This window comes from Pteronotus mesoamericanus, unplaced genomic scaffold (genome assembly GCF_021234165.1).
Source record: "Pteronotus mesoamericanus isolate MK-2021 breed Mesoamerican mustached bat unplaced genomic scaffold, CSHL_Meso_final contig_82, whole genome shotgun sequence".
NCBI classification, from domain to species: domain Eukaryota; kingdom Metazoa; phylum Chordata; class Mammalia; order Chiroptera; family Mormoopidae; genus Pteronotus; species Pteronotus mesoamericanus.
Window position 1 is genome coordinate 2,558,700 of NW_026555265.1, and position 26,032 is coordinate 2,584,731.

The 26,032-nt window shown below is 47.2% G+C and overlaps 1 protein-coding gene across 7 annotated transcripts; it reads right to left on the reverse strand.

Moving 5' to 3' along the window:
- Positions 1-968: 968 nt before the first annotated feature.
- Positions 969-24,168, reverse strand: BCL6 (BCL6 transcription repressor). 7 transcript variants are annotated; one of them, XM_054585101.1, is made up of 11 exons: positions 24,110-24,168; positions 19,570-19,645; positions 13,608-13,646; positions 12,634-12,805; positions 10,836-11,057; positions 8,375-9,346; positions 7,797-7,984; positions 6,226-6,393; positions 5,020-5,150; positions 4,777-4,914; positions 969-2,166 (listed from the first exon to the last, which is right to left on the reverse strand). In XM_054585101.1, exons 4-11 carry the CDS (start codon positions 12,792-12,794, stop codon positions 2,023-2,025), a joined length of 2,124 nt encoding a protein of 707 aa, XP_054441076.1. In that variant the 5' UTR covers positions 12,795-12,805; positions 13,608-13,646; positions 19,570-19,645; positions 24,110-24,168; the 3' UTR covers positions 969-2,022. The 7 variants fall into 7 exon arrangements, with proteins under 7 accessions (XP_054441076.1, XP_054441078.1, XP_054441074.1 ...); XM_054585103.1 differs by lacking the exon at positions 24,110-24,168 and adding an exon at positions 19,871-20,446; XM_054585099.1 differs by lacking the exon at positions 19,570-19,645 and having other exon boundaries at positions 24,110-24,165.
- Positions 24,169-26,032: the final 1,864 nt, after the last annotated feature.

The window sequence follows — 26,032 nt, forward strand, 5'->3', positions numbered from 1 at the left end:
CCCGTAAGCTTCCCAGCACGTGCACAGAGTCCATGGCAAAGGCACTGCCAAGGGACATCACCCTCCTACCAGTGGCCCAAGGGGCTCAGAGAGGCTCTGCTTCAGGCCCATGCCCTGCCGCCAGGTAGAAAAGGGAAGGAGGGCGGTGTATGGATGTCCTCTTCTGGGCCAGGGGCCAGGACCACACTTGTCCTCACTGTTCTTAGGTCCCACCGATCAAACTCGATCCTTGGGGTTTTTTGAGGTAAAATAAAACTAGGTGCCAAAGTAAGCTAGGTCGAATTTATGTCTGAATGTTGGAATCATAGGTGATCTAGAAAATCCAGTCCCCTCATGGCTGGGTTGGGAAAGGGACCCAGAGGATAATGACTGTCCCCAGTCACACTGGAAAAAGCTTCCCAGTCTACAGATGTTTGTCAACCACTCAGCAGATACCAAAAAGACACCAAGACTGAGAAATGTATGCCTGGGGCCGGAGGCCTTCATACCTTCTCCCGGGACCCAAACAGAGACAAATTGTTTACGAAGCCAGGAGGCAAGACCAACCTTCTCATGTCCTGAAATGGGCAAATTCTCCAAAGCCCCGAGGCAGAAAGGACCCACACACTGGGTCAGAAGGGCTAGAACTGAAGTCATTAATGGTTCAGCCTAGACCTCTGAGTGTGGGCGTGGGGATGGGGGCAGAGAAAGCGGAGGTAACTAGCCAGATATAGGGGTGAGAGATCCATCCAAAATCCCTACCAAAATGTTTCATGAGGAGGGTCTGGGGCCTGCGGTCCAGCTTGGTGCTGGGAGCCAAAGATGGGTCTCTGCCTAGTTATCAGGAGCCTTGGCCTTTCCAAGACTCCCCTAGCCAGCAGCTGCCACCCTCTGCGAGCACTTTCCACAAGGTTAAGAGCAGAGGAAACCAGGTCCATTCAGTCCCGATTCCAACACAAGGAAAGACCCCTGGGACAAGCTGACTTGACTTTTCAATATTTTATTCTTGTATTTGTACAGCTATATTTTACAACACATTAATGCAGTTTAGACACAGCCAAACCCTGTCTCCGGAGTAGTTATAACACAAGCATGACGCAGAATGTGATGGATGAGACAAACATTCCGAAAGAGAGCTTAGTTAGTGACAACTTCAAGTCCCTGTGTCTGCCTACACTTCAGAAAGGGATGGCGCGCTTGTCCATCGTTGAAAACTTCCATGAAAAAGGCACCGTAGGACACATTGTATAGGTATATACAAACTGGAAACTAGAACAAAACTACACATTTTTCCTTCTGCAGCTTTTTTTGTTCTTTTTTTAAATACACACTTTACTGTAAATTGTAAACCTTCACTTGCAAAAAAATACAAATACACGGAGGCATTTTAGACAAAATATTTTCTTACTTATACAGATGCAATACTTAAAATATTCTCTTAAGTGCTCTTTCTCAATAAAGATTCTCAGATCCGTGTCTGCCTGCAGATACAAAATCGAGCCTTTAACACAATTTTATATTTTTAATATATCTTTTTTAGGTTTATATATATTTATTTTATATATATATATTTATATATTTACAACTCTGCCATATATTCCTTCACCTTTGGTTAAAAAAATTAAAGCCCTCTGTTTGATAGCATACCTATGTCTCTTTTAAAAGAAAGCACATTTACATACAAAAGAAACATCTGTTCCCACAAAACATACACATTCCTCATTTTGCAGACTGAGTCAAGTCAGAACTTTTGCATACTCCCCCAACTTTGATATACAAAATGACTCTGCTTTTTGCTGACATGGTTCGCCTTACACATAGGAGAAGCAATATTATTTTCTTAATGTTTGATGGCAGTGGGGGAAGGGGAGCTGCCGAGGCTCCCGGTCCCCACGCCCCTCCCCCCACCCCGCCCCCAGCTATGATTTGCACTAGTGGATGAAAGAGGCACTACATCATGGGATGAACATTGTAAAGTGTTACAGTATCCTTTGGGTAGGTTTTGAGAAGGGGCTCGGATGGACAGCATCAACACTCCATGCTTCAGCAGGCTTTGGGGAGCTCCGGGGGCAGGTCAGTGGCAGACACGCGGTATTGCACCTTGGTGTTGGTGATTGCTCCGTGCTTCTGGCGCAAGTGAAGACGCAGCTGGCTTTTGTGGCGGAAATGCAGGTTACACTTCTCACACTGAAGGAAAACCAGAGGTAAACTGTTAGCTGTCATCGACCCAAGAAACAAGTCAGGCCCAGAGAAGGCACTTCTCCCTGGGAGCAATCAGGCAGCTCTTCCTTTCTGATGGCCTGCTGGGTTAAGAACCCATCTGCATCCTGGCTTCTGTTTAGGGACCAGTAAGCTTTATGCAAATGTCCCTTCCCCGTTTTCCAAAGTGTTGCTCATATTTTTCTCCTGCTTGAGCTGTACTTCCCTGACTTAATGCATTCCACAAGTTTCAAGTCTTAGGCAAAAATGCAGCTCAGATGCAAACTCTCCTAATTATTAAGGCTTCCCCGAATCTCTCTAGACTGAAAAGAATCCCTCTTTCCTTTGAACCTCTGTTAAGACTTCTAGCCTTGCCTTATCAGGTGGGGAATACCTGGAGGGCAGTGACCACTCCTCACTCAACTTTATAATCTTCCTGGTATCTACTAGAATATACCTCTTAGGCAATTACGCACTAAATCTAAACACATTTGGACAAATGGACTGCAAAATGTCTGAATTCATGAAAATGATTGAATCTAAGACACACCTTAAAAAATGCAGCTCTATTCTTTCTTAGTGTGTACACTTTAGGTAAGCTAATAAGGCATAACCAAATAGAGCTGCTTCTTGCTTTGATTGAACAAATGTTAACAGTTTTAGTGGAAAAGTTACTTAAGAGTGAAATGAATGACTTAAGGGGGTAAACGGGATGCAATTCTAGAATAGAAAAAGGACAATTTAGGTAAGAAGTAGGAAAATCCAAATAAAGTATGGACTTTATAATAACGCATTGGTATGGGTTCATTAGTTGTGACAAATGTATATTACTAATGTAAAATGTTAACAACAGGGGAAACTGGGTGCATGCGGGAACTCAGTACCCCATTTACAACTGTTCTATAAATTTAAAACTATTCTCAGATAAAAGGGATATAAAAGATATGTTCATAGAGAGAATAGGTTTTAAAGTAAAAACAAATAAATTTTGAGAAATAAAAAACAGAACGGGTGGGACAGTGTGTAGAAAGAGCCACGGTCTCAGGAGAAACGGGGCCCCTCCGTGCCACCCTCTGCTGCGTGTCCTGAGCAGGTCATTTCTCTCCCTGGGCCCTGGCTCTCCCTCCCTGAGGGACTGAATCAATACACTCTGTAGGTCACTCTTAACCAGACATCCTGTGCATCTAACCTTCTAGTGAATAATTATAATAGCAATATTTATTGTCCTCTTATTATATGCGAAGTACCACTGCGCACACTTTAGCAAATTCATTAAGTTGATACAATAACACTGTGTGGTAGGTCCTATTATGGGCTCATTTTACAGCTGAGGAAATTTAGGTACTGAGAGGATTGATGACTGATGTTGCCCAAGAACATACAGCAAGTAAGAAGATGGTTACTCAAGGACTGATAAACAAGCCAATGAAAACGACCACATTTTGCGGTTAACGTTTGTGATATGGGTTAACCATTCATTGGTTTGTTCTTGTGCTTATCACTACCTACAGTGATGCCATAAACTCATCAAAGTCAGCATCATCCATACCAGTGGTTTCTGCACTTGTAAGCCGGGGACCTTCTTTTCAAATTAAATGGAAACTGGAAAGGAGGGAGAGGTTGCAGTCTCAGGCCTGCCCTGCGGGGCCACAGAACCTCAGTGACTGAAAGTGCACTTTGAAAACGGCTCATTGGCAGCATCCTCAGGGCTTGCCCAAGGTCAGAGGAAGAACCCAGATATCTCTGTCTCCCGGGCAGTATCTTTGCCTCTACAGCAGAGATCCCCAAACTCTTTCTGTAAAGACCTAGATGGTATATATTTTAGGCTTTGTGGGCTATTTTACTACATTTTCTGACACAACTACTCAGCTCTACTGTTGTGATATGAAAGCAACCACAGACAAGATGTAAATAAGTAAGCATGGCTGTGTTCCAATAAAACTTTATGGATTTTGAAATTTAAATTTTATATTATTTGCACATATCACAAAATATTATTCTTTTGGGTTTTTTTTTTTTTTTTTAGACACTTGAATATATAAAAAAACATTGTTAGCTCACAGAATGTTAAAGAATTAGCCCACAAGCCATAGTTTGCCAAGTCCCTGCTCTGGAATACCATGATTCTGAGGAGCGATCCTGGCTTCTGGATGCAGGCCCTCTGCTCCTTCTTGAAATGGCCTTTTCTCTGCTTTACTTTATATCACCAGTGTCTCCTAATACTCCTATGGCTGCGCCTTCTCAAACCTTTTAGCTCCTCTTAAGAAGATATCGAGGCCAGTACAGAGGAGTAAGTACCCAATAAGCATTTGTAGAATAAATGAATGACTCCACTGTCTGTGTGTCCATAGTCCAGACCTCTTCCCTAAGGCCCAGATCAGGTAGCCCAATAGCCTGACTTTAAAGATGAGCAAACTGAGACCCAGGCCCAGCTCAAGCAGGGTGTCTTCGGGACTCAGGCCTGAATCCAGGTCTACGATCACCAGTTCAGTGATCATTCCACTGTGTGCTTGAGACCGGAGCAAACAGTTCTGCTGCCCCACCCCTCCACCTCCCTGTTCCTCCCAGGTCAGCCAGTAGCCACAGAGGCTCCCTTACATGGTAGGGTTTCTCTCCCGTGTGGATTCGCAGGTGGCTCTTTAGAGTCTGAAGGTGCCGGAAACGGGTGCCACAGATTTCACACGGATAGGGCTTCTCGCCAGTGTGGATGAGCACATGGGCACGGAGGTGGGCCACCTGGATAGAAGAGCAAAGCATGAGTGGCCCTGTCAGGGTGAGCTGTACTTCTCTCAGCAGCTGTGTGCAGAGGTTGAGGGGTTTTTCCCCAAGCCCCCTGGTCACCTGTACAAATCTGGCTCCGCAGGTTTCGCATTTGTAGGGCTTCTCTCCAGAGTGAATTCGAGTGTGGGTTTTCAGGTTCGCCGGCCGGTTGAACTGGGCCCCACAGATGTTACAACGATAGGGTTTCTCACCTATTACCGAGAGAAAGGGAAAAAGGATAGCTACATTCAGTGGAGGGAGCCACAGTCCCTGGCCCCTGGATTTCAAAGCAAGCTGGGTTTCGACTTTCTGTCCCTTGGAAGATGTCAAAGAGAGGATCTGGGCACCTGCCTCCGGGCCTGCCTACCACCCCCTATAGGTAGCCAGCGCCCCTTGACCAAAGTCAAGAAGCACAGAGGAGTAGAGACAACGCTGGGTGTGGAAAGGGTCAGAGCGAGGTTCCGGGAAGCCTTGGTACCAGGTTTGCCATTCAGGTTATCTAACAGTGGGACTTGGAAGAGTCACTCTCCTTCTCTGGGCCTCAGTTTCCCTCTCTGGAACCTGAGGGGCAAATTTAGATGAACTGGGAAAGCTCTTCTAGCTTTTTGCTTGGATAAGACTCATTCAATAGTCAACCCACTGAGCAGGAAGATACAATCGGGCTACTCTAATTTCTCTCTTTGAGAACAAACATACTTTTCCACTTGCGGCAACTACACAGCTGGATTCCATTTGCTGAGAGGTGGGGCCTGAGTTGGAATAGATGCTCAGACAGAGGAAACCAACAGAAGGCCAGTGCCTTCCTTCATGGAAAGTTTCTGGGATAAAGGAGCCACTTAAAATACCAAAAGAGAGTCAACTCTGGACAACAATCAGGTTATTAGAAGCTACCTGGTAAAGGAATGTGAGTTGATAAGGAATAAGCCCTTAGAGGAAATCAAAAGGCCTTTAGTTTTTTTCTTTGTCGCTTTATCCAAACCAAATCTACTTTGCATCTCTCAGCCTTAGTTTCTCCCCCTTGAAAATGGGATTAGCATTTCTGACTCCAGCAAGAGTAGAGAAGCAGGACAGAGCAACTCAGAGGAAAGACAAAGGATACAGGAAGTGGACAAGTCACTATGCAAAGACGCCGCGGCAGGGCTAGGGACCTCATTCGGGCCAGGACGGGGCCTGCTCTCGGCCTCCCCGACCAGGTACCAAGCCCCTAGACTGCTTTCTTTGGAGTCCTCTCCCTTTCCTGACCCCAGTAACCTTGGCAAGCTCAGGTGGGGTGGGGCAGGGCCATACCCGTATGGACGGTCTTGTGGCTGGCGAGGTTGCCCTTGTAGCGGAAGGAGGCCTGGCAGCGGTCACACTTGTAGGGTTTGTCACTGTGGGTCTGCAGCGTGTGCCTCTTGAGGGAGGCCTCCTCAGAGAAGCGGCAGTCACACTCATTGCAGAAGAACGCCCCATTCTCTGTCAGAGGGTGGGAGGGGACACCAACATCAGCATGAGGAAGGGAGATGGGGCTCCAAGGCCCCCTCACCTCTATATCTACCCCCAGTGCCCCTGCCCACCCAACATACATGGCGGCCCCGAGCAAGGGACCTGTGGGAATTTTATTTTTCTTAGCATTTACAGTCTCAGTCACAAAGGAGAAAGGAGACAGATTTGAATGTTAAGGTACAGAAGGGAAGCTCAAACCAGCAGGTTCCCTTACGGTCAGCACCAGCCTGAGGAAAGCTCGGCAGGGCTCTTCCTTTGCTGGAGAGCACTGAGAACTACTTTCCTATCAGTTCATACTTCCACTTGCATTCATATGCCCTCAGCAAGACCTTTTAAGTCCCTGATCCTCTGTCTGCGTCTCTATCTCCAAAATCAGGATAATAAACCCCTGTTCTACTTACTTCATAGGAGCACATGATAAGACACAAAGCATCACAAGAATGTAAGATATAAATCAAATTCAATGATACTTTGAAGTCACTGGGAAGATTAATGACAAACATGGTTACCCGTGCACTGATCTGCACTTCATGTCTCCCAAGCACTTCTGTGAGACTGGGAGAACACAGATGACGGTGGAAGTAGAAACAGAGCCTCAGAGAGAAGGAAGTAGAGTGCAGGCCAAAGGCAAATGGCCAGGGGGACAGGCAGGGACAGTCCCTGCTCTCTCAACTACAGGTCCACAACCCTGTGCCAAACCGCTCAGCGTCACTATTTTTTTCCCATTGTTATAACAATTTGAAAATGATGCCTCATGGTGGCTCACCCCTAATTTGATATTACTGGGCTCTATTACTGCAGCTAGAGATGCAAGAAGACATAGACTTTTTTGTTTGGTAAAAACTGGGGATGTCAAACACAGACCACCCAGAAATTTCAATTTAATAATTCATTTTATCTAGTCTAATTCAACTAACATTCACTGAATACCCACTCTGTTCTACAGACTCACTAGGACTTATAGGAGATGTAGGAATCAATCAATTCAGATGCTTCCCCTTATAGGGTGGACAACCTAGCAGGTGCACTAACATGTGCATAGGTCCTGCACCTTAAGTTTGGGTCCAGAGGGGCTGAGAAAGGTCTGGGAGTTAGAGCAAGCCCACATGCTACCTCTTCTGGAATGATGCTGAAAAGTGTGTTTGCTCATTCTCAGTTACCCCAGATTAACTCTAACACCCCATCTCCTGCTCTGGTCAGCCTAGTTCCCTAAGATGTCAAGAGTGGGGCAATCAGCTGGTGCCGATGAACTTCCATTTAGGAGTTTCCCTCAATCAGTGACAACAGTATAAGTAAAATGGAAGACAAACCCTGCAGAGGAGAGGCAGGGGCCAGCCTTCCGCCTGGCCAGGGGAGGAGGGGAAGGGACTCACCACAGCTGGAATCTGAGTACTCAGACTGGGTCTCTCCCATCTCCTCAGGGAACGTGGGGCCAGCAGTATGGAGGCACATCTCTGAGTGCTGTGGGGACTGAGAGCCGCAGGACGTGCACTTGGGGGGATGCAGGTAGAGCGGCGAGTGGCTCTCGCTGCTGCTGCTCCGGGGGGAGCCTGTCAGGGACCTGTGGGCGGAAGTAAAGGATCTTAGCAGCTGGAACTGGAGCAGAGTGGAGCCCTCCCCTGGTCCCCATCCCCAGGCTAAGTTCCTTGCCCTCAGTACTGCAGTCTGCAGCCTCCCTCAGGCCAAAGCGAGAATGAGTGTCCCCTGCCACACCAAGACCATGCCCTTCTACCATAGAAGGGAATTCTCTCACTTGCTATGAAAAAAACATACTGATGCTTAATATACTCCCTTAGTTAGGCTAATTCAGTCATTAGACACTTATCCCACACCTCAGATATGCTCAGCATTTCAGGCAAGACAATAACACAGCCCCTGCACCCATCAGAAGTGAGCCTGGAACCCTGCCAGGTGACCCCTGAGCCCAGGCCGGGACTGCCTGTGAAATCACCTGTTGACAATGTTATTGAGCCGGCTGGCTTGTGGGATGGTGGAGTCTTCCCCGCTGGCACTGAGCTTAGTTGGGGACTGGAGGTCAAGGTTCTCAGGCTCCATGGGCGGCTGGCAGGCCGGCGGGGCAGTGTAGGCTCGAGGGGAAAGGCGGCCCAGTTCGGCCTGCTCGTGGCCCTCTGGTTTGGCATTCTGGTTGAGGCTGTTGAGCACAATAAACTTGTATTTCTTCCAGTTGCAGGCTTTGGGGTCAGTGGGGCTCTTGGCTGGAGGGGAGCCAGAGGTCTGAAGGATGCAGGCATTCTTGCTGCTACAGGACTCCGTGGGCGAGTTGGGCTGGCAGTCAGACTTCTGGGGGCTCTGTGGACTAACCAGACCCTTCCGGTTTAGGGGGGCATTGGGGGGCTCGAAGTGCAGGGCAATCTCATCCTCTGAGGAAGGTCTCTCTTCCTCCTTGCCAGCCTTGTCACAGGGGAAATATGGGGCGTTTCGGGCCGAGGGCGCTGCCGGCTTGGGGCCCTCGGCCACACTGTAGTGCATGTCACTCCGTGCTTCCTCTGGGGCTGCCTCCTTGGGTGAGTAGATGTTGCTGTGGCACACACTGGGGGATGTCTCCATGGCCAGCCGGCTGTACTCCCCTGGGACTGGCCTGGCACTATCGCAGGGGAGGGCCCGCTCCTTGGGGAAGGGGTTGGCCACAGGCATCCGGGCATCCCGCAGTTCCTCATCGGAGAAGAGGAAGCTGCTGACAGGGAGGTGGCTGTACACAGGGTAAGAGGCTGGCGGTGTGGACAGGCCACTGTATAGGCTGGGAGCAAAGGCTCTGCTCTCACACCCGGGGGCGTTCCTCAACGGCAGGTTGTTTTCCACCACCTCACGACCCCGATAGGCCATGATGTCTTGGGGCATCAGCATCCGGCTGTTCAGGAACTCTTCACGGGGAGGCTTGATGGCAGGGACCATTTCTGCTTCACTGCAGAAGAAAAAGAGAATAAACCGGCCTCCAAGTGAGAACTACTACACAGATGACCTTCCAAGTGACACTGGTCTATGTAACCACAGTTGTGCTTGGGTCAGCTAGACACAGGAGCTGTGCTCTGGAGTAGGGAAATATATGCAGTCACAAGGCATTTACGCTTGAAGTCTAGCAATCTAGCCCCCAGTTGGGGAAATAAGGCCCAGAGAAGAGAAGAGAGTTTCCCATACAATCTAGACCTGTTTACACACCACCTTGTATGTTTAAGTCACATATGTATGTAGGTAGGTGACTCTAATTCCTCAGATTATTAAAGGACGTAAATCTTTCAGAGCCCTTGTCTCATGTCACCCATGCAAAATCCTGCAAGGAAGGGAAGGCAGGTGTTCCTGCCTCCATTGTATACACAGGGAAACTGAAGCTCAGGGCGGGAAGAAATACAATTCTGGTGCTACGTGTGCAGAGGGTCAGAGACAGACTGGCGCCCTGTCGAAGAAAGGACTCAAGTCGCAGGGAAGTGTACTTTGGAGAACAGGCAGCATTGCTTGTGCAGGAAGCCCGGACGCTGAAGCAGCCAGACCTGGTTTCCAATCCCAGCTGAGCCACTTAACAGCAGTGTGACCTGGAACAAGTTACTGAACCACTCCAAGCACAGGGCCTGACCTAGAGAAAGTGCTCACAGACAATGGCAGTGATGGTCTTGCCACCATTTTCACCCATAGGAGACAAAGAGCTCTAGCTGCATGTATCTGAAGAAACACTATGTGGGCGAAAAATAGGCCACCTCAAACACGATCACAGGAAACAGCTAGAACCAATGAGTAAAGCTTAAGGAGGCCACTTCAACTCGCCCTAAAGAGGAGCTTTCTGGCTGTCCAAGGTGGACTGTGTGTGGCTCTGGGAGCACTAAGTTCCTGGCTCCTGGAGGGGTTTAAACAGAGGCTGGAAACCCTTCTGTTTAAGACAGGTTGCAATGACCCCAAGAGCAATGAACCAAATGGTTCTAAACAAAGCTCCTTGCTTCTTTGGCTCTCAAATTCCTCACCTTTAAATAATGGTCATGTCTTTCCAGCCCTTGGATAGGGAGTTAGCTAAAACAGCAGGAACTTCTAAAGGACAGGCAAAAGGCTTTGGAACACAGAGGAGGAACTGAAGAAAAAGCTGAGCGATAATCATAGCAACATCTACCGAGGAGCTAACATCCAAGCTTGACCTTGCAGGACGGGTGGGAGAAAAGGGCATTATCAAGTGAATGGGGGAAAGCCAAGAGGTGAGGATGTACAAGACAAATCGGGACAGCAGTAAGGAGTCAAGTTGGCCTGGAGCACAGGAGTCTCTAAGGGCAGGAGTGTGCAAAGATAGTGGAAATGTAGGTTGTGGCACATTATAAACAATTTTTTTTTTCCCTAAATGTACACATTATCAAGGGTTTCTGATCCCTTCTGATCCCTTTCATCGCCAAGGCTTCCATCAGGTGGCAGCTCACCTGGCCTTGATAAACTTCCGGCAAGTGTCCACGACATGCTCCATCTGCAGGTACATAGCTGTGGCCATCACGGCCATAATGTTGCCCTCCCGTAGATTGAGCCGAGATGTGTACATGAAGTCCAGGAGGATGCAGAACCCCTCAGGGTTGATCTCGGGATCGAGATTAATCACACTAAGGTTGCATTTCAATTGGTCTGTGAAGATGCTGTAGAACAAGCCACTGTAAAACAAACAAATGTCTCACTATAGCAGATATATAGACTCTGTCACCAATTATGGTAAGCATCACATGCAGCCCCTCCCTCCAGGCCCGGGCTCCACAACTTCCATGGCAATTATAGTAATAGTGCCATTTATGAAGTGCTCACTAAATGCCAGTGAGTCATTATGCACTTTTCAAATATTATCTTGTGTTCCCCACATCTTTGCCAGGTATATATTATCATTCACCCCCTTTACAAATGGGAGGACTAAGATCAGAGAGGTTAAGTGATTCTCTCAAAGTCTTAGAACCTGTTTTTGTTTTAGTGTTAATGGCGCAGATGACCAGAGTTAAATTTAACACTTATTTGCATTAACTATTTTTGTCTATATCTTTGGGATAAGGTTTCCCCTTGTTCCACCACTTTATTCTTATTTGAAAACTCTTATATTTTTTTAAAAAAACTATATTAAAAAAGTAAAGTTGGATAATGGTGACAAATAAGTAAAATAATGTCTACATCTACATTCTACTGATTTTTTTTCTAAAAGCCCATAGATTATCATAAAGTCAATATTCCTAGAAGATCCAAATCCAACTTCAAGCTATGCCTCCGGATACCATGTTGTCTAACAGAGCACTCAGTACAAAGCCAGACTTGTAGGATGCCATCTCAATTCTGCTCCACTTCAACCACTAAAAGCAATGCAACTTTGGGTGAGATACTTAACTACTCTGCACCTCATGTTCCTTATCTGTGAAGCAGGGACAACAATGTCTACCTTATAGGGCTGTGACAAGAATAAACATGTAAAGGGTACAGAATGATGCCTGTCCCATAGTAAGCATGTAGTTACCATTAACTATAATTGCCGTATCTCCATTAACCTGTTCTCTCCACTATAAAACAAAACAAAACAAAACAGGTGCTTGTTGCAGATGTTGAATAAGTTCTCTACTAGCAATCAAGATACTTGACTCTACATCAGTTCACTATGAGTTTTATCATCTATAAAATGGAGACAATCATGCCATCCATAACACAGGCCACTGTGAAGATCCAGGGAGATGATGGAATATAAAATTGCTCTGAACACATGAAATCCTTGACGAATATGAAGAAGTAGCTGGTTCACTTTCACTAACTTACCAATGGAAATATAGCCATAGTATAAAATCCAATGGAAATATAGCCATAGTATAAAAACAAATACAGTTATGGAATAAAAGAACAAGTGATTTCCAATTAATTCACTTAGTATACTTTAAAAATCTCTTTCATCCTTCATTTTTTCAACATGTAAACTGAAGTTATACTCCATGTTTGCCCCAAACACATCCTTTCTTGAGACAGTATCTGATTTCTTCTCCCTCTGTTCCCAAAGAACAGAAACTCTTTCTTCTCCAAAGGTGTGTGCATTCATTCCATTCCTGGGCACCTACTCTGCCAGGCCATGAGCTGGAGATCTGGACACTAATGAGACATGATCCAGAACACAGCAGAAGGCCCACATATTCCATCTTGCTCACTGCCAGCACCGCCAGCACCATCACTCCCCTTGTATTCATCTACCTTTCCCTTCTGGACCCTCACCTGCAGGCCATGAGGACTGTCTTATGGGCTCTAAACTGCTCACGGCTCACCACTATGACAACATCAGTCAAGATATCGCGGCTTCGGAGGCGATTAAGGTTGAGAAGAACATCACTGGCATGGCGGGTGAACTGGATACAGCTGTCAGCTGGTGAGGCCATTTTGTCTTCACCTGCAAAAGAAGGTCGAAATCCTGTTAGTTCTCTGAAATCTGTTTTCTGCTGACCAGGAGCATAAAATACAGCTTGTTCCACCTGCTAACATATGGAATGCAAACTGAGGCCCCTTGTGTGTGGTCTTTAAACAATTCATGGCCCACCTCTGGGTACTACTGTTCACATCTATAAAATGGGGAGGATCATTTTTACCCAATAAGTCCGAATAGAAAGCCCTTTACGGAAATGGGGAAGGGAGTGAAATATTGTTGAGTATTTTTCCCATATACCAAGTTCTGTGCCAGCATTAAGAGGCAGGGAGTGACACCAGGCTTTGAATGTCAGCATGCTAGCTTTACCTTTTTATACTGTGTGGCTTGGAGCAGATTGCTCAATGCTTCTGGGCTTTGGTTTCCCAAAGTGATAGCAGTAACAACTATGTGGTTGTAAAAATTAGAGATAAGTGCCTGATGTACGGTCTAGGTTCTCAAAAATTGTGGCTATTCTCATCAGTATCTCATTTCTCCCCTATGAGATTTTAGAATTATCTCAATGTACATCAAACTCCTGCACAGTGCTTGGGTATAGGAGGTGGCTAAATTAATTTGAACTAAGAAATAAGTACGGGAATGAATGATCACACAACAATGTTAAGATAGTCTAATGCAGGAGTAAAGAAGGAGGGCTGGGAGTCATGGAGAGGGGATCGGCTATCCTTTCCCTCACATAAAGAAAAGTTCACAGACGCATATGCATTGGAAAATTCAAGAGAAATAGGTTTTCCACAAAATTTGAAGGCAAATAATTCAATTTACTTACCCAATGCCTCGATTCACAGTCCAAAATTTTGCTTACAACCTAAAGGGAAGAGAAAAAAGCAAACAGAAATTGATTTAATGAATGTAAGATTGTCCACTATAGTCTTATTTTAGGACACACGTGTTTAGTTTTACTTTGATAGCTGCAGCCCGCCAGCTGGTGCGGTTTTACCATAAGCTAGCAAACATTTTCCAGCTCTGCTCTTACAAAAACAACAGGCACCCGAAGCCGCACGATAATGTTTATACCCTGAGTTATGGGCATATGTTACATACATAAGTTACATATATGTATACACGTATGTTTCCTTTCTCAATGTAAAAAATGTATATCACCCTAAAGCCATTGAATTTATGGGAAAAATTTAAAGAAAGAAAAAGTTCAGTATTGGGGATAATCCTTCAGGGGTCTGAAAAATTCGTATGCTTTTTCAAAACCTGCTGAAATATTATCTTTCAAGTCTTAGGAATGATTCCACGGGGCCAATAAGGTCAATATCTTTATCCCAATTTCAATGGTGACAAAACTGAGACACGGGTTCAAGTGGTTTGCCCAGGACAAACAGCCAGGCAGTACTTCCTGATACTCTGAAACACTTAAGACTCACTACGGAATACAACCTGAGATGGCATATCTATGCTTTTCTTAAGAATCTTTGCTTTCTGTTTAAAAGTTTTCTCTCCCTTTCCTCCTGGGTCTAAGACCAGATAACAGTGTCACAATCTTCCAAGTGTGTGCTTCCCCCTGCTGGTAAAAGACTTAATTGTGTGGTTTAGCTGAGAACTGGTCAGGACTGAGTTCTCGTGAAATATGTACCTTATCTGAATTGGTTTTTCTAAAACAAAGTAATTTAAAGGAGTGTTGGGAGACTCTCATTTATGATTGTATACAGGCTACAGAACAAAGCAATACCTCATCCCTCTCCCCGACTCAACTTTTTTAAAAAAGCCTAGGCCTTACAGCTATTTTCCAGGTAAAGGGGCCCCAGGCTAGGGAGGTCCTGTTAGGCCACAGAGATTGGTGAGTAGCCGGGCCCTAGATCTTCTCACTCAAATTCCTGATCCCTTTCCAAATCAGCCTACGTGCTGTAAAACACGCAAGCACCCTGATGTGGGTGAATCTCATTTTTAAGTTTGTCCCCCACACAAACACTTTGCTCCCATTCCAGGCTGCCGAGTCTTACCAAATGAGCACTCTAAAATGAGAGGTTTCCTTGAGTCTGTAACCAAAAACTCTGACATTTCTCTGTGGTCCCAAGTGTCAGTCACTCAATCTCATCGGCTTCAAGGTTAGGTGTGCAAGTGAGTGAGTGGGAATGGGGGGTAGAAAATGGGGGAAGGGAGAGGACAGAAAAAGACAAAAGAACCTATTTCCTCCTCTCCCCATCCTAACTCAAAATGGGCAAAAAGAGACACAGTAAATTGGTCCTCACCAAAGTTCAATGATTGTCTCCTTTGAAAAAGAATGCTGAATGCACATGTGAGGTTTATTTATAAACCCTCTCCTCACCCCTCATGGAAAAGATCCTTAAACACTTCTGGAATACCTAAGGTTGTCCTTCAGCCAGCTTCAACCACCAGCTTGCCTGTGGATTTCCAGTCACACACTTTTGGAACCACAGAAAGCCCAGATTTGCCATTTCACCTTGACACTAGGCAATGACTCACTCCAGATTCAGACCGAAACAAACAAAACAATTCCCCTGGGTCTACTATCAGCCATGCTTTAGGCTGGGCACTTTTTATCCTAAACCTCTACCTGGGTTGGCCAAAAACAAACACACATACACTAAGGTCCATGTCATTATGAAGTCCCACTCCTTCCTACATAGCTCCGTCTCAGGAGGCCCACAAATAGTGAATATGTGGGTTATGGTGGGTGTGGGCAACAGGCTTCCCTCTACATGCTGCAAGTGCAAAGGCACCACTAGCATTCGGTTGGTTTTTTATAGACCACTTAGTTCTTTCCAGTCCATTATTGTATTTGATCCTCATAACAGCTCTGATTTACTGGGAAGGACACTGAGGCTCCAAGTGATAAGCCTTGCCCAACATCTCAAAACTAATCACCAGCAAGTCCTGGACAAACCTGTCTGCTAGCTTCAGACATCTCACCAATGCAGCACACAAGACTCATTCCACAAAAATAACCAAGAGAGCAGAGATGTCAAGGAGAAACTGACAAATGCAAGGGCCCAGACCTGGACTCCCCTGACCCCAACCCCACCCCAGCCACGGTAACTACCAAGGGAGAGTTAAATAACCACAAAGTTAAAGGTTGTCTTCTTCCCCGCCCCCTTCCCTTCCCTTCCCTCACCACCCGAACACTTTCTCTACTTTGGTGTTTTAAAAGTAGGCAACTTGAGGAAAATGACAGATACTTTTAAAGGATCTGGACAAGAAAAAAGAGGGCCCTTCCACAGCGAGAGGAGAGAGAGAGGAGAGAGGAGAGAAGAGAGAAGAGAGGAGAAGAGAAAAAATGACAGAGAGACATGAGAGGACATGAGAGGAAGGCCAGAAGCTAGGTTCCAACAAAAGTTAGCCAGTACAATGATCCCATCCTTCTCCTCCCTCCTCCCCTCAGCGGGCACTAGGCAGCCCCCTTCTCTCGCTCATACACCGGCACAAACCCGAGCCAGGAGCGCGGGAGCAAGCCGGCACAGATTCACTCACCCCCACTATACAGTACCTGCCTGCCAGGGACTGCCCACCCGGGGGCGTTGTGCCGCCACTCCTGCCCATCCACCTCCAAGGCCCCGCAGGCTCTGCGGAGGCCCCGTGGTACTGCCGTGACAGCCCTTAATTTGGTTGCATTCAGATAAAACTTTTCGTGCACCTCTGTAACTAACATTGTGAGTGTGCCTTTTTTTTTTTTTTCTTCCCCCTGTTATGCCGTCAAGGCAGGGGGCAGGAAGGGGAATGGCACAGCCCTCTCATTCCCGGAACGTAGTCGATCTCAGCTCAGCGGATTTCACAGAACACTCTGCCTATCACCGGCTCCAACGAGAAGTAACTTTCCAGGAAGCTGCCGGCCCCCGACGGCAGCCAGGATCGCTGCCTGCGCCGAGCAGGCCACCGGGGATTCACCAGGAAGGGGGAGTGCGGGGCGGGGGGGGGCCTGGGAGGCTCGCGGGGAATACGGCACACTTTCCCCTAAATCCCAGACAAGTCAGTAGCAGAACAAGGTCTAAAACCCAGGATTTCGGGTCTAGTCCGAGACTCATTTGCCCAATTCCGGCGTTTATTTGCTTGGGGCATCATATCTTTTTTTCGATTGGCCCCCAACTCCCTTCTAAAAGGGTGGTCTGGTGAGGCGTTTAGGTCTAAAATATGGAGTCCCCGGGGCTCAGGGTCTCCCGTTCAGCGCACCCTAGACGAGTTGGAGGAAAACTAGAGAAAAACTAAATCGAAAGCCCCTTCCGCCTACGTTGGCAAGTAGGGGAACCCAGCCGCCTGGGTTTCCGCTAAAAGTCTTTAGAATAGGACCTGCCAGGCCAAACCTGGCCAGATTTAGGGATTTCCAAATTCGATTTCTCCGAAACCCTGTAGAAACATGGTTTGGATTCAGCAGAGGCCGAGCCGGCGACCCCACCACGCGCAGGGGCACGCTCAATTTGTCTTGCCTTCCCGTGGCCTTCCTTGGAATTATAACCCCTGGGCGCCATCTCCTAATAGCGGGCTCCTAGAGGCGCTTTCGGGGGCGGGTTCTGGGGAACTGGGGGTGAGAAAGACGCAGCTCTAAAGGCCAAAGATGGGTCTTAAAAAACGCGTTGGCGACACACTGAGCCACGCAACCCATTCGCGAAGGAGGCGGTGTTAAGGTCCGTTCAAAAACATTGGGCCTCTTCAGCCTCATAAAATCCCACTTGGAGGCTTTCTCATCCCTTCGCCCGGTGGAATAATGGTGAAAGCGAAGGCTGAAATTTAATATCGTATGGGGTGAGAATCCAGGAAGTGAAGTTAAAATTAAGTAAATGCACTTATTGGAAATTAGGTGTCCAGTGATTCCGGGAGCTCAAACCTAATCATGTTTTACCGCTACTTAACACTAGAGGGAGTCCTCCCACCAAAGCTTGAAACCAATAACCCCCTTGCTGCCCCGCCCCTCCTTCCTTCCCATTGACCCAGTTTCGACAGTCTCGGGATTTGGAGAACTCTGTCCTCCACCCGTCCCTCCCCCAACCCCCGCCCAATCCCTGCCAGCCGTTGGATTATTGGTAATCTAATAACTCCAATAACTCGAGAAATCCAAAGGAGAACGTGGAAGTGCAAAGCACTGTTTAGGGACAGGGACAAGGAATTTTAATAAGGCTGGAGCTGCCGCAGTGAAACCCTCATCAGGGTTTCCTGCCAGAGGAGCACTCTTTCTCCGCAGCATCACAGCTAAGAAATTGCTCCGTTCTGGCCGCAATGGTCCCGCGGTATGGGGTGAGGTCAAACTGCGGAGTTGTTTTGGTTCTGTGGGGGACTCTCTCCGCTGGAGAGCGGGAGGATGGGGAGTCGACAGTTGATGAAAGCGAATTCGATAACTTGGTGGCCTCGGCAGTCGTTTTGTGTGACTGAGGTGTTCAGGGACATTATGTCCTGACTTTCATTTCTATCACGTTTCCTGACAACAGCGCTCTTGCAAGCCTGCAAGCTTCTAGGAAATGCAATAAAATAGAGGGATGTGTTTTATCAGCAAGATCTGAAGAGGAGCTGCAGAAGGGACGCTCCCAATGCTCCCAGCTTGCGACAGGCTTCCAGAAAGGGTCAGGCAGACAGTGCCAGCAAACAACGTCCTGAGCAAAGATATCTCGGCCATCCTGGCTGGACCCACTCGGTCTTTGCAAAAAGGCTGGCGGGGGAGGGGAGCGGCATGATCTTCCCAACCAAACAATGCCTTTAAAAACCTGATCTGGACAGAAGTCAGCCAAGGTCTTTTTATTCACGTTAATGAAGATGGAAGGCACTAACTGTCCTTGGAAAGCGATGAGTCAAACTTGACCGCTCTTCAAACATGTCCCCAGATTCGTTTCCAACCCGAACAGAGGAGCGTTTCTCCGAGGCGGCCTCCAGCAGCTCCCACAGTGGGAGAGGTTAAACTCGATTCTGGCGGGCCAGGCCGGTGGAGACGACTGCGTCTCCTACGGGTGTGCGTGCTCGTGGTCACTAGGGGCCGCCAGGACACGGAAGCACGTTTGCCATCTTAAGTTTTTAGCTCCCAAAAAGAAAAGTTAGCTATGAAGCCTGTGTGGCACAAATTCTGATTACACTTTGCCGATACATACGACCCACCCACACAACTGATTCCTCTCCAAGCCATTTAGCAAAGTTTAGGAAGAAGGGGTTAGATAGGGATTTCAGGATCTAAATGTGAGCCTCTGGTGCAGCAAGGTGCATCTCTGCATGTCTAAAGACTGGGCCTTAATCACTCCCTAACAGAAGCATCCCCAAGACCTGAGATCCCATCTCCACCTTTCAGCACAACTGTAGGCTTTTCATGTTGGTTACTGAAAATCTTAGGCCATACTTTATGAACTAACTCCTCTAAGACAGGTGGAGAACCATTTCTAACTGCAGTGACCTAGAGGTTAAAAGCAAGGTCTCTCTGACTGCTGTTCCTTCTCTTAGATAACGTCAAAGGAGCGGAAATAAACATGCCTTTGACTTTCACTCATTGACCTGGAGATTCAGAAGCTTAGAATCTGGCCCAGGCTAAGTCCTATCTCACCATGAACAGGCCTCCTCATCAGGACTGTTTCCTCAACTGTAAAGAGATGTCCTAGAACCCAGGCGGCATTCCTCCACTATCTACTCCTCCTTCCCCTGCTCCCCAACCTCCACCCCGAGAGGCCACAGTGAAAAGGAGATAGTGTGATCCAAACGGGTTATTTTACAATTCTCTTCTTGGAGGTAACCATCACTAAGCAAGCATGAACCGGGCAAGCATCCGGAGACTTTCTAATTTTCATCCAACTTACTGAAACTTTGAAGGTCAGATGCCATCCTCATTGGAGGGTGTCCTCCCTTGTCAGCCCTAGCACCTGGTCAGGATACCTGGAGACCAGAGATGAAGCGGTCAACTCACCGCCCAAAGCGGGGATCTCAGCCAAGACCTATCACTAGGTGGCAGACTCAGTCCATCCGAAAATCACCGCGCCGCCGCAACCTACCTCACCCGACTATCCCCAACTATCTCCACCCAACCCCGCCCCCCGTTTTTTCTGTCTGTTAGGGGGAGGGGTTGCCTTCATAGGCAAAGCTGGAAAACATTTAATTTACTAGATGTGATTCTGTTCTTCGCGATGCTCACACCTCTAGCAACCACAGCACATTATCTGGAACTGAGTTCGTGAAATACACGTTGATTTTTCCAGCTGGAAAGGCTGAACGTATTGAAAAGGGAAAGAGTGCACTTCCATTCAAAAAGCAGAATGTCACTCGACACTCGAAGGCATTTAGCAGAGCGTTCTGTCAAACACTGGTCGGCTAGCAAAGAAAGTCCAGAATAAACTCCTGATGCTCATAAAGAAAGGTGTCTCTTGAGGCCAGGGCAGGGTCCCGCCCAGGCTGACGGCGCTCCGAGAAAATCTGGGAGGGGGGGTTGAGGGGATGAGTTTGGTCTTTTGGTGGGGTCACTGATCTTGGACTGGGAAGCAGGAAAGATTGGGAGAAGCAGTCCCGGCTTCCAGTGGGTCGAAGAGAAATCAGCCAGCTTTGCCACAACACACCACCCTCACTCGGATCACTGCGGCAGCGTTCCCACTTGTTGCGCAGTGCAGGAAACCGGCATGCGCCACACCACTTTGACTCCTACTGGACTCTGAAAGCAGCTACAGACCGGACAGCCACCGCCCCAAGCAAGCCCCCTGACCTCACTCCCGAATCCACCCCTCCCCCATACACCATCGCCGCTAGCGAAAGTACAGGGTTTCCAGTCACCATGGACTTTTTACACTAGAACATTCCTTCTTATCTCAATGTCTCACAGGCAGCAGCATTCAGGTGCCCTGAGAAGTCAAGTCCAAAAGGGAAGGGGGACTACCTCCTCTTGGAGAACTCACTTACTTAAAGCCAACTAGGCAACCCTCCCCTCCCTGGGGCTGGCACACACACAGGCACACTCTTATTCGAACGACTTTGCCTATCGTAGGACACCATCCTAGCTGAAAAGCAACCTTTTCCTTTCCCATTTGAGAGACCAATCACAAAGTCCTTTCAAAAAAAAAAAAAAGTTAGTTCTTTATCTCCCATTCCTAAAGGGGGGAAAAATCCTCCTAAGGTCATTTCACAATATTTTTCAAATATTTGACTTGTGCACATAAGAGTTTCATGCACCAAGGGGTGGCGCTGCCACACCACCTCCTCTGAATCTTAAGTTTTTCACAACAAAGTGGGTAGTGAGTGTGGCTACCGGGTAGGGGAGAGAGGGAAGGAAGGATTTTGACATCTAGTCATGGCTACCATTTACTCAACCAATAACTGGAACTCTTCAAGGCTCAGCAAACAACAGCTTAAGAGTTTAGGGTCCCACCCCTGTCCACCAAACCAAGAATGAACTGGAAGGTCTTTTCAAGAAAGCATGGGTAAAACCCTTCCAAACTGAGCACAGAGGAAAAAGCCAGTTGGAGTATTCCCGCTTCCTCTGGCTGCCTTCTTCAAGTTGCCTAGTTTTCACAAACAACTTCTGGCCTTACTGTCTCTATCAAGAGACCCTTAAAAATCAGCCAATGCTTGGGCCTGCAGTATTAGAAAGTCTTTCAAATAATAGGATATTGGAAATTTTTATTAATAAATGGGTGTGGGGGGGGATATTTCCCATCTACAAGTTTCTATTTTGGCCTGAAGACTCAACTGCAGTCATTTCAGCAGGGGAATGCACATCTCCTGGTGCTGTCTTTCCATTTCCTTCTCCCTAAGAGACAAATACCTTTTCTTCTTAAAAAAAAAAAAAAGTATATATGTATATATTTTAAAGCAAGAATGTGATTTCGCCTCATTCCTTTGAGCTCATGTTTGCTACCTCCAGGAATAGCGTGTGGACTAGGGCCAGATGAACTTCAACTTGGGCTGCAGATTTACGAGGTTCTGTTCCAGTGCCAGAGGCTCTTGGTAGTAAATAGTGAGCAAAACAGATACCTGTCTCCCAATGGATCTTGCTACCCCCCTTATTTTTTAAAGTTATTTATTAAAACCACACACACCTTGCAAAGAAAAAGGGAAACTGGCAGTCTCTGTAGAGGAAGCCAGTGGCATCGCTCAGAGCCACAAACTGTATTTCTAAACAGCCCTTTCCCTGGTTCCCTCTCTCCTGCCCCACTTTTTTCTTTCCGGACAGTAAAAAAAAAAAAAAAAAAAAAAAAAAAAAAATGCATCTACTGACATTCACTTTACTAAAAAAAAAAAAAAGCATTATAAGATTTTTCTCCTGGAAACTATAAACTGACTGGAAAAAACTCCATGAAAAATGAAATCAGTTTAGGGGGGATAAGGGGAGGGCCAGCTCTCTGAGACAGTGAGAGACCCAGAGTAACACCTCTGGACTTTCAGCACCCTATTTAGGGTCAATGCCCCTGCTCAGCTGCCAGGACCCCACCACCAAGTCTTAATTATCCTGAGAAGGGATACAACGTAAAAGGGGTCTTTTTTCATTCTTTTAAAATTTGTGTTGTGTTCTTGTTTTCCATGGGGGACCTTTAAAACTCATGATTGCAACACTAGTTCCATTTTTCGCCAGAGTTCCAATAACACAGCATCATACAGGCAACGCAATCCACAGTTCTCAAGACATTTACCACGGTCACTGCAGCCGGCAGCGGGGTGGCCCCTCGCTACAGCTGCCCCTGTGAGCAGCCGACTTCGGAGGCTCCAACTCCCTACCCGCTCCCGGCCCGGCCGCCGCCGCCGCCACCGCCGCCGCCGCCGCCGCCTTCTCCCTTTCCTACTCCCTCGAGGAGAGCCACAGGTTGCAAATCCAACCAACCTCGCAATCCGTTTTTGCAAAATCACTTACAAAGATCTCCCTTTCGCTCCCGCGCCCCTTCCTCCCTCGCCCGGTCGCCCGGCCAGGACCACAAAGTGCCCTTCTCTCTTCCCGGGTCTTGCACAGAGGAACGCAGGCTGGGGCTGTTTTGTTTTTCCCCTCGCCCAGTGCACGGACCTCGGGAATTTGAAGCCTGACGTCGGCTACTCTCTGGCCCACAGTTGTCATTTACAAAGCTTGCACCATGGGAAAAATAAACTAAAATTTAGGAACCATTGGGAGCTAACACCGAGTCACGCAGCGCCCAAAATACAAACACCGCAACCGCCAAGAAATCCCGCCACCTTCCTGCTTGGCTGCGCTGTCCTGTGAAGGTTCCCAGAGTCCCCACACGCCAAACAGCACCGCAGGTGCAAACGCGCACCCCCTTTCCCACCCACTCCCCAAAACCCCATCCCGCCATCAGCTTCCTTCCTTAGGATGGGGAGAGGGAGCGCGAGGGTGTTCCGAACTCCCTCAACTGCAACCAAGAAAGAATAATTTTCAAAGTATTCAACATCCCCGCCCCCAGGCAAGCTAAACCTCTTCCAAAACACTGGGGAAGGGGACACCAAAACACTCGCATCTCGTTAGGGAGATCACAGCTCTGAAAGTAAAGAGTAGAAACTATACTTCATCTAGGTTTTAGGGGGATAAAAATAAAATAAAATAAAATAAAAAAAAACCACGAGGACTAAGCTAACATTTTCCCTTTCAAATCTCGACTCGGAGGCAGTGAATCTAGAGGACCAAGGCCGGTGGAAAAGAGCCAGCGGGGCGAGCGAGCAGGCAGCCTCCCGCCTCGCCTCCCGGAGTTACTAAGAAGGACGGAGAGGGGATGGAAGAAGAGGTGAGGGAAAGGTGGAGGGAGGGAGGGAAGCGGAGGCAGGAGCGAGGTTAGCGAGGAAGGCAGTTTGCAAGCTAGAAAAGAGGAAAAAAACACAGCCGCACGAATCCAGCGAGATCATAAGCCGTACGCAAGCAGGCAGCAGAAAGCTAGAGCGCGAGCGCGCGTCCTCTCCGCGGTCTAGGGCCAGACAGCCCCCAGACTTGCCCGAATCACCCCCCAAACACTGTCTCGTCCTCTCAGCTCCGGCTGCCCCCTAACTCCCCTCCTTCCTCTCCTCCACCTCCTTTTCCAAAACCAAAACAACACAAGGGAGGGTGGCAAAAGCCTCCCCAAACCGGCCGATTCACTCAAAAGGCAACAAGAATAAAACAATAAATACATTTAAAAAAATCTCTATCTTAGAGTGGGAGAGACGTGGGACTAATCTTCGGCATTTATTTTAACACCTGACAGCTAGAATAAATAAATATATACATTTATATCAATAGATACACATAGGAAACTTGGAGCCAAAGCATTTGGCAAGAGCGGAAAAAAAGAATTAAAAGGTAAAATAATGATTATGAGCAGCGGCGGCGGCAGCGGCACCAGCGGCAACAGCGGCGGCGGCAGCAGCAGCAGCAGCGGCGGCAGCAACAGCAATAATCACCTGGTGTCCGGCCTTTCCTAGAAACTTCTTGCATCACCACTTCTAAGAACCCCAGTTCTAAGAATCAACAGAGCTCAATTCTCGGAATTTGAGCTTCGGACTTTACCACTGCTACATGGCAGGGGAGGACTTGGCGTCAGCTCTCCGAGACTTTTGCCTCTTTTCGCCCGTAAAAAGCCCTACAAGACCTAATATTTTTCCACTGTCCGACATATTTAGAGGTTCTAATGGGCCAAGTGTCTCGAATTTGGAGGTTCCTGTTCGAGGCTCGAGGGTACAGACAGTGGCCCTCCCTCCCCGGACTCAGGACAATGGTACGGCCTGCTCCGCCACAGTCACGTGGGCTCTCCCTCTGTGACGTCGGCGTCTTCGCTGTAGCAAAGCTCGGCCTCTGGAATTCTGAGAACTAATTTGCTATTCGGTGACATAAGAAGGGGAGTGCGCTTTGCTTTCCCGGGGTCTGGGGCTAATTTCTCCTCTCTTACCCATAAAGTCAGCTCCTCGAGCTAATTTACACAAAAGGGAGCGAGAGATTCGAACCATTGGAAAAAGTCTGTTATGTATAGTAGGTTTAGAAGCGAGTAAGAGAAAAAACACCACAGCTCTTTCCAGCTAGAATATTAGGCACCTCGAGAAAAATATTTGCCAAGCAGTTTTCGGTGGGTTCATTTGCTTTATTTTTATTTGGGAGAGTTTTTCTTTGCTGATGTGATGGCTTGGGATTTGGGGTGGTTGTATTTTGATGATTTTCGGATTTTTGCTTCTGATTTTTTCTTTTGCAAGTTTGTGATGTTACGTAAATTGTAGGATCTTGCATCCGTTGGATTTTGTTGTGTGTATCTTCCCCTAATCTCTCAAGCGTTTAAAAGAAGATATACTATTTTAATACTGATGCTATTATTGAAAGAAGCTGAAATTTTTGGTCGTATGTAACCATCCCAACCCCCACTTTTTTGGGAGGGGTGGGGTGCAATTTTGTTTTTCCCTTTGGACTTTTACTGAGAGGAGGCTGCACTTAAGAGACATGTTCAAAGGATTTGTTTTGTTTGGGTTCGTTTCTTTCCAGGACAGCAAGTGGTGGGTTTACTCTTTCTGTTATTGTAGACTCTTACTGCAAGAAACTGTGTATTTGGGTATGTGTACTCATGTATTCTACAAAATTCTTTGAGCCAAATACCTGTTTGTGTTTTGCTTTTTCCTAAAGTCTTGATCCTCTCCACCCCTCCAACCCGAGTCCTGTCTTGGTTCAAGGTCATTGTCAAAAATCTTTTCTGTCTGTGTTTTATTTAAGACATTAGCCTGAGGGAATTCTAAAGGCCTGCCGCGCCAGAATCACAGATACTGCGTGTATTTAGAACAGACTGTGCTACAACCACAACGCACTGCATGCAGTACAGTCCTCAGCTTTCGAGCTGAGTTGGGAGGAGGAGGAGAAAGGGGAAATCTTTTTTCTTCCTTCCTTTCTTTTTTAAAGGCGAATGCAGTGCAGAATCATTTCACTGTGGGCCTTGGTTTGTTTATTCAGAACTGCCAGTTTCCCTATTTTAAATGTTGGTTGGGGTTTTTTCCCCTCCTACTCATCCCTGAATGAGGGAGACTCTTGTTTCTTTTATGTCTCTCTCTTTAAAAATGGGGTGTCAGAGGGAAATAATATTTCAGATTCCTCAAGAATTAACCCGAAATGTTTGGAACAGAAGTAAATTTCAAAGGTCAGGCTGCGCTGAGCCTTGGCTATGAGAATCCTTCAGGTGACTCATTAAATTACAGATGAGTTCTTAAAGGTTCCACAAAATTTCTGCACGTGGTGATTTCCAATAAAGCTACCTCCCAAAATAATCTACCTCTCCACCCCCCAGATTTGGGTTTATAATGGAGAAGTGAGCAGAGCTACGAAAAATAGCTGGCTATTTCCTGGGATATTTG

Coding starts and splice junctions, on each gene's coding strand:
- BCL6 (XM_054585101.1), bottom strand. CDS start 12,794: ATGGCCTCACCAGCTGACAGCTGTATCCAGTTCACCCGCCATGCCAGT. Junction 5,151..6,225: donor CCACAAGACCGTCCATACGG/GTATGGCCCTGC, acceptor TCTCGGTAATAG/GTGAGAAACCCTATCGTTGT. Junction 4,915..5,019: donor GCGGAGCCAGATTTGTACAG/GTGACCAGGGGG, acceptor TCTTCTATCCAG/GTGGCCCACCTCCGTGCCCA.